Here is an 8,703-nt window from a genome sequence, read left to right on the forward strand (position 1 = left end):
GAAGGTTGGTAGTTCGATCCCCAGTCTTCCCCATCTGCATGCCGAAGTGTCCTTGGGCAAGATGCTGAACCCTGATTTTGCCCTCATAGAACAACAAAAGTGCTGATGCACTGTATGAATGTGTGTGGGAATGGGTGAATGTAAAACTGTACTGTAAAGAGCTTTGAGTGGTCATCAAGACTAGAAAAGCACTATATACAGCTGCAATCAGAAATATTCAACCCCCTCACCTCAATAGACATTATAGTGATGTGGATGACAGATAATGACAATAAATGACAAAAAACCTCATCAAACAACAAAAGATATTGACTGATGCGGATTTTAGTTATTTTGACCACAGAAGTTTACTTAACTTTGAAGTTAAAATGAAAAATGTAACTCTTTCAACACATGTGCATGTTCAGTATTATTCAACCCCCAGCTTCAGTACTTTGTGGCGCATCCTCTAGCTTTTATAACTTCTAACAAACGTTTTCGGTAAGTACAGACAAGCTTCTTACACCTCTCGATTGGAATCTTTGCCCATTTCTCACGTGAAAAAGCCTCTAGCTTAGTGATGTTTGATGGCTTCCGTGCTGCAACTGCCTTTTTTGAATCCCACCAAAGATTTTCAATCAGATTTAAATCTAGTGACTGAGAAAGCCACTCCAGGAGGTTCCATGATCTTTTTCTCAACCAAGCTTTGGCTGACTTGGAGGTGGGCTTTGGATTATTGTCTTTCTGGAAAGTCTAATGATCACCAAGGTTCAATTTGTCAACAAAAGGCATCACATTCCTCTTTAAAATGGCCTGGTATTTCTGTGAATCCATGATGCCATGTACACGATCAAGATTGCTAGTTCCTGCCGCAGAAAAACAGCACCACATCATCTTTGACCAACCTCCATGCTTGACTTTGGGGATGGTATTCTTCTCGTCAGAAGCCTGTCCTTTTGCACGCCAGACCTACAGCTGGTCCATACGTCCAAACAGTTCCAGTTTGGTTTCATCAGTCCATAGAACTGTCACCCAAAACCCAGTAGTCTTATCCAAATTCCTCCTGGCATATTCTAGTCGACTTTTTATGTTCCTTGTGGTCAAGAGCTGAGTGCGTCTTGGAGTCCGGCCATGTAGTCCTTGTTTATTCAGTGCACGTCTTGTAGTTGCCACTGAAGCACTTGTACCAGCCTTCATCAGGTCATCCTGTAGGTGTCTTGCAGTCACACAGGGGTTTTTCTGAGTTGTTCTGACTAAGTTGCTGAGGGCCCTTGATGAAATGTTGGTCTTTCTTCCACGGCCAGGCTGGTTTGCAGCTGCTCCATAAGCTTTAAACTTCCTTACAATGCTCCCAATGGTTTCTCTTGGAATATAATTTTTTTGGGAAATCTTCTTCTACCCAAGGCCTTTCAGGTGTGATGAAATAATTTCCTCTATCAGCTTTTATGCACACTCCTTTGTCTTTCCCATGATTGCAACTCACCTTGAATACCTTCATGGGTGGGGTTTATATATCACAGCTGCAGCAAATGAAGGATCAGTAAAGAGTTCCCAAAGGCTTAATTATGTTTCAACTCCACTCTAGGACAAAAAAAACTGTCAGACAGCTTTTAAAACAACAATATTATATGGGGGTTGAATAATTGTAACATGGCTATCTTAACAAAATATACTGCTACACACAAATACTACATCATGCATTTTCCGTGTTTATTTTCTGTATCACTCAACTCATAAAGAAGTCATCCGAAACAGAATCTTGCTCTTTGAGCTCTTTGAGCAAGATTCTGTCAAGTTTAATTGATAAACCCTTAACATCTTTGAATATTTCTGATTGCAACTTTAAATACAGACAGGGGAGGGGGAGTTGCTGTCATTTATAGAAAATGTAATCCCATTTTTCTTTATTCTGTAAATAACTGCAAAAACCCAGCACTCATTTTCATAATAGAAAGACCGCCCAACCCTAATAGTATTTTTATTGAAGAGTTTGCTGACTTTTATCACATTTTGTACCAACATTTTATAAAATTCTAATCTTGGGTGATTTAAACATACATTTCTGCTGTTCTGTTTTTTTTAATTAAGTTTTATTCAGTGGCGGAAATGGGCTCCATAGAAAAGGACTCAGCATATTGACCAAACACCATTAAGATTTTAGGATTTGCAGTTTTTTAGGCAGGGCCAATTTTATTTTACTTATATAAGATACATATTATATAAGATTATTACTCTTGTTGCATTGTAGAATGAGCAGAAAGATAATTTCTCCATCCTATCACTGTTATGTGAGATGTAATTTTCTAATCTTTGTGTCTGTTCTGTGCAGAGTGACAGGGAGAAGGCTGAAGGGCTTCCTGTTGCTCCATTCATGGACAGAGAAAAGGTTACCAAACCAACAGCTCAGATTGGATTCATCAAGTTTGTCCTCCTTCCCATGTTTGAGACTGTTATGAAGGTGAGTATTCCGGATAAAGTCAGGTTAAATTTATGGTTGTTATGGAAGTTTGCTGGAAGCTGGGAAAAGGAGAACTCAGGCAGAAGCTGATGTCTTATGCAGAATAATTTAATGTAGACTTAATGTATCAAAGAGACCAGAAGGTGGAAGGATATATATACAAAGGCAAAAGTACCATGAGCAATGGTCACACATAAGTCTGAAGATGTTTTCCAGAGCATCCCAGTATATCTCCCTCTACTTGCATCACACATTCCAAGAGCACGTCCATGATGGCTAGAATTGCTGTCACTCTCTATGTTACATGTAGGTGTTTGCATCCTATTGGATAGTTAAGCCTAAAGTATGCATTCCTTAATTACACTGCGTTTTGTCACTTATGAAATACGCAAAAGAGAGGATGTTGGTGCCTCTCTGTCTAGCTCATCTGAGTTAGATATGAAAGTCCATGAGCGTAGACACTAAAATTTACTGTTTGTTAGCCCTTTATCAATAACCTGACCTTGGGTACTGCTTAGAGATAAGGGAGTGTATGTGGAATGAGGCAGTCCCCACTCTGCCAATGGTGTACAGAAGTAATATACACTCAGTGTTGGGAAGGATACTTTCAAAACGTATTCCGTTACAGAATACAGAATACATGCACAAAAATGTAATCTGTAACGTATTCCATTACATTAACTAATCTGAGTAACGTATTCTGAATACTTGGAATACTTCCGGTTTGTATTGCATTTTTTAAGTGTATGATTGCGGCGTTGTTATAGTCAGTGGAACAGCAGCAGTTTAAAATCTCTCTCCGCCGATGCGTCGGGCCAGCTGGATGTCCGGCTCCCATCCACTCCCACCTCTGTGCCGGTCCCACCGGAGGCTGAAGCCCCGCCCTGCGCCAAGGCTGGCTCGCGCCGTGCAGCGATCGTTTCGGCGTCGAGTCTATTTTTTGCGCTTGACGCGAGCGTATCGCTCCAGGAAACACACTGAAAAATGATTTTAAACGATATTGATGACATATTTTATATGATATAAATGATAAAGCATGCATCCCATAGTTTGTATTCCCCTTCTGTTGTCCTGGAGTTTTAAATTTACCAATTTGACCGATCACATTATTAAATGCCCCCCTCCATACAGACACACAAGCAGTCATAAAGATAAAAAGAGAGGGGGGGGGGGGGGCGGAGAATACGTCATTTACCCTCGACACCCGACATTGAACGGAGCAAACAGCGGAGAAGTTCTTGAAGATAGATGACATTAAATTGGGACGCTGTTGCAGTTAATGTTGGAGCAACAAGTGACCATATGCTTTTATACTACTGGGTCAACGGGTGATATTATTTTAGCGTCGCTTCAGCGTCCGGTGTGAACCCTGCGTGCCTCGCTGGTCTCCTGCAGAGCCATGACAGCGGAGCTCTGGAAGCGCAGGTCGGTCTTCTCTCACCAGGCGCTGGAAGGGCAGCTTGCGGATCAGCAGCTCCGTTGATTTCTGGTAGCGACGGAACTCTCTCAGAGCCACGGTCCCGGGCCTGTAACGGTCCCGAGCCGGTCGCGGTGAGGCTCCTTCACGCCGCCGGGGGCCCGGGCGATCTTACGGCAGCCCTGGTCTCCAGCTGCTTCCTGGGGGCTTTGCCTCCGGTGGATTTACGAGACAGTGATTAAACTCGTGAAACAGAGAAGTACCGTCATGTAATCCACTGATTTCAACAATGTAACTGTATTCTGAATACCATCTATTTAATTTGTAACTGTAACGGAATACAGTTACTCATAATTTGTATTCTAAATACGTAACGCCGTTACATGTATTCCGTTACTCCCCAACACTGTATACACTATATACATTATAAAGAGTGGCATATACAGTAATATGTGAGGATGGTCAAAAATTCCTCAATAATGGCAACTTATTGGCATCATCTGTCTGTGGTCCTGAAGATGTGGCTGGAATAATTAGGCATTTTTAACTGTCTGTAAGCTGTTCACATTAAAAAAGCACCACAGAGAAAGAGTGTTTTAAAATGACATGGAGAGTTTTATATTCAAATTCCTGATAATCAAACCTATAATTAATCCTAAAAACTCAACTTGGACATTTCCTTCTTATTTAACATGTAGTGCACCTTTTCACTTTCCATTTCATTGTGTATACAGTTAGGTCCATAAATATTTGGACATTGACACAATTTTCATCATTTTGGCTCTGTACACCACCACAATGGATTTTGAATGAAGTTCAAAGTGCAGACTTTCAGCTTTAAATTGAGGGTATCCACATCCAAATCAGGTGAACGGTGTAGTAATTACAACACATTTTATATGTGGCACCCCCTTTTTAAGGGACCAAAAGTAATTGGACAAACTAAGATAATCATATATGTAATTGTCACTTGTAATACTTGGTTGCAAATCCTTTGCAGTCAATGACAGCCAGAATTCTGGAACCCATAGACATCACCAGATGCTGGGTTTCGTCCCTGGTGATGCTCTGCCAGGCCTCTACTGCAACTGTCTTCAGTTCCTGCTTGTTCTTGGGGCATTTTCCCTTCAGTTTTGTCTTCAGCAAGTGAAATGCATGCTCAATTGGATTCAGGTCAGGTGATTGACTTGGCCATTGCATAACATTCCACTTCTTTGCCTTAAAAAACTCTTTGGTTGCTTTCGAAGTATGCGCTGGGGCATTGTCCATCTGCACTGTGAAGCGCCGTCCAATGAGTTCTGAAGCATAATAATAGCAGATAATATTGCCTGAAACACTTCAGAATTCCTCCTACTGCTTTTGTCAGAAGTCACATCATCAATAAATATGAGGGAACCAGTTCCATTGGCAGCCATACATGCCCACGCAATAACACTACCTCCAGCATGCTTCACTAATGAGGTGGTATGCTTTGGATCATGAGCAGTTCCTTCCCTTCGCCATACTCTTCTCTTCCCATCATTCTGGTACAAGTTGATCTTTGTCTCATCTGTCCATATGATGTTGTTCCAGAACTGTACAGGCTCTTTTAGATAGAGTAGATTACTTTATTCATCCCCGAAGGGAAATTTAGATGTTCTTTGGCAAACTCTAATCTGGTCTTCCTGTTTTTGAGGCTCACCAATGGTTTACATCTTGTGGTGAACCCTCTGTATTTACTCTGGTGAAGTCTTCTCTTGATTGTTGACTTTGATACAGATACGCCTACCTCCTGCAGAGTGTTCTTGATCTGGCCAAGAGTTGTGAAGGGGTTTTTCTTCACCAGGGAAATAATTCTTCTGTCATCCACCACAGTTGTTTTCCGTGGTCTTCCGGGTCTTTTGGTGTTGCTGAGCTCACCAGTGCGTTCTTTCTTTTTAAGAATGTACCAAACAGTTGATTTGGCCACACGTAATGTTTTTGCTATCTCTCTGATAGGTTTGTTTCGATTTTTTCAGCCTAATGATGGCTTGCTTCACTGATAGTGACAGCTCTTTGGACTTCATATTGAGAGTTGACAGCAACAGATTCCAAACACAAATACCACACTTGAAATGAACTCTAGACCTTTTATCTGCTCCTTGTCAATGAAATAACGAGTGAATAACACACACCTGGCCATGTAACAGCTGAGCAGCCAATTGTCCAATTACTTTTGGATCCTTAAAAAGGGGGTGCCACATATAAAATGTGTTGTAATTCCTACACCGTTCACCTGATTTGGATATAAATACCCTCAAATTAAAGCTGAAAGTCTGCACGTAAAGCACATCTTGATTGTTTCATTCAAAATCCATTGTGGTGGTGTAAAGAGCCAAAATCATGAAAATTGTGTCAATGTCCAAATATTTATGGACCTAACTGTATATGGTGACTTTAAATGGAACAGAAATAAAAGTGTTCCCTACAAATTTTAACGATGTAACAATCCATTTTAAAATGTGAAATTAAGATTTGCTATTTGTATGTTGCTACAACTCTAAGTGATGTTTCATAATGATGACGATCAATATGGGATTAAATAAAATAGAGTAAACCAATTTTAACTCTATTCTGAGATAGTGTTGAGTTATTTGCACTCTGCTCTACACACACACATTTTTAAATATCTACCGACTGATTGTAATGTTTCCTGGGACTGTGGGTGAATTTGAAAGGCTTCAGGATTTTTTTAAGTAATTCATGGTTGGTTGAGGTTCTGCTTTGGAATATTGTACCTTTTGTAGAAACTGTCTTTCTTGATATCCTGAAGAATGCTTGTCATTTTTCAGGTTCACGAAATAAAAAGTAACAGTGCATTACACTTGATGGCTGGAGTTACCTCCCTTAAATTAATACATTTTACAAACAAAATTATATAAAACACAATCTTATTGCAGTGACGATACTAACAGTGGTGTGTGTGTGTGTGTGTGTGTCAGCTGTTCCCACAGATCGAGGAGGCAATGGTGCAGCCACTCAGAGAGTCTAGGGACAGATATGAAGAACTCAAACAGATTGATGATGCCATGAATGAGGTTGGAGGATTTCTATAAGTGTACATATCATAAGCCCTTGATGCAGATTGCGGCTAATAATAATTAATGTTCTCTTCAGGTGCAGAAAAAAAAAAGTGAGAACTTGACCATGGGAGGGAAGAAGAAGTAAACATTTTTGAAAGGGTAGGAAAGAACTCTGGCCGTACTTCCTCCATCCATCTATTCATCAATCGAACTATGCATACATCTATCTTGGGCCATAGATGGATGCATAGTTGGATTCACCTACCCACCCTACTATCTCCCTACATCCCACCTGTCCATCAATCCACTTCCTCATGATGTCACAGTTTTGTCAGTGTTGGAATCAGAGAGGCTAACTTAAAGGAACACGTTATGGAGAGATTTCTTGATGAATCCACTCTGTGTTTCAGAACCAGTGAGACTAGAGCATGGGAATGAAGCAATGTGACATAAAGTGGAGTCATCAGACACACTCGTTCATTATGGCCCATCACTCTGTCCTGTCTTCACTTGAGCCAGCTGAAGAGCAGTGGACCACCAGGATGTAATCTGGGAAAATTGGGTACATTTCAGTGAGACACAGTAAAACTGAATTGAGTGGATCTGTGAGAGCAGCTCTTAGACAGCGTTACAAGCTAGTGATGAACTTAAGTGCAAGATGGACAATCCAAAGCCTTTTTTTAGGGAGTCAACATTTGTACAGCACAGACTATTTCAGTGAAAAATATTTAGATATGTATCTTGCATTGTTTTCTTTATTTGAAATTACTTGTTTTGTAAAGATTGTACAGATATTCAAAGCTATTTGTTCTTTGCTACAAAAAATAAAAGGCATTACTTTAATTACAAACTCCTGTCTGAACCGTTGATGTTGCTGCTTATTGTTGAACTCCACTATCACACAATCATTATCCAAACCTCCTCTTAACTTAATACAAAATATATCTATAAAACAAATACGTTATATGAAGAGGGTTACACATTGGCTCTGTTGTGTGTCAAGTAAGGAAGTAGTTCACAAAATGCCGCTGTTGAAGTACTTATTCACAATGAAAATCTAACTTAAAGTAAACATGGTAATCAGTTCTGTCAGTGGTGTCTGTAGTGTGTGGGTGAGTGTATCCAAATAAGATCAAACAATTAACAAGATGGTGCCCCTTCCATGTCCATGTGGCGATGGACTGTTGTGTTCTTTTATCCCAAATATGAGAAGAGCCGGTCTCGGTTTGGTTCAACAAGTATTTATATAGAAGCAGTAAAAAGGTATGAAAAGGTACAGCACAGCAATGGGCACCTAACGCACAGCCCTGGCCCTCTAGCAGCACGGGGTAGTCAAGAGTCCAGCGAACAGACGGCGGGTTAATATTTATAACAGAAGGTTTAACTTGATTGGTCAATAACGATGGGGAGTCTTCCTTGATGGTGCGCAGGCGTAGTCCCAGCCTCTTGGCACTGGAATCCGCCAATGATGAGGAGCCGCTCCCAGTTTCGCCCCTCCTTTGACCATTGCTGACAGTTTAGGAAAAGGAACAAACAAGCCTTGACTCGACTAATGCCTTGTGGTTCTTCAGCAAGCATGCGCATTTTCCAGACATAACTTATCTGCCCTTGAGAACCTGGGGCAGCTGCCTGAATTCTTTCTAAGGCGCAGGTCACAATTTCTTATGAAAACAGTGCATTACTCAGAGGTGTAGAGTAACGAATTACATTTTCTCACGTCACTGTAATTGAGTAGTTTTTTGGGTACTTTGTAATTTTTTGAGTAGTTTTTGAAATGATTAATTTTACTTTTACTTAAGTAGATTTTG

General features: G+C 40.5%; 1 protein-coding gene across 6 annotated transcripts in view; it reads left to right on the forward strand.

The window, feature by feature from the left end:
- Positions 1 to 7,722, forward strand: part of LOC133022136 (high affinity cGMP-specific 3',5'-cyclic phosphodiesterase 9A-like) — a 159,107-nt gene extending 151,385 nt beyond the window's left edge. For 5 of the 6 annotated variants that reach the window (XM_061089148.1, XM_061089151.1, XM_061089150.1 and 2 more), the window contains 3 exons: positions 2,309 to 2,437; positions 6,815 to 6,910; positions 6,990 to 7,722. In XM_061089148.1, coding sequence (XP_060945131.1) covers positions 2,309 to 2,437; positions 6,815 to 6,910; positions 6,990 to 7,040 — 276 coding nt within the window. In that variant the 3' untranslated portion in view covers positions 7,041 to 7,722. The remainder of the gene's footprint in view (positions 1 to 2,308; positions 2,438 to 6,814; positions 6,911 to 6,989) is intronic. The other variant, XM_061089149.1, reaches the window with a different exon arrangement.
- The last annotated feature ends 981 nt before the right edge of the window (positions 7,723 to 8,703 follow it).

Source organism: Limanda limanda, chromosome 16, assembly GCF_963576545.1.
Source record: "Limanda limanda chromosome 16, fLimLim1.1, whole genome shotgun sequence".
Lineage (NCBI taxonomy): Eukaryota > Metazoa > Chordata > Actinopteri > Pleuronectiformes > Pleuronectidae > Limanda > Limanda limanda.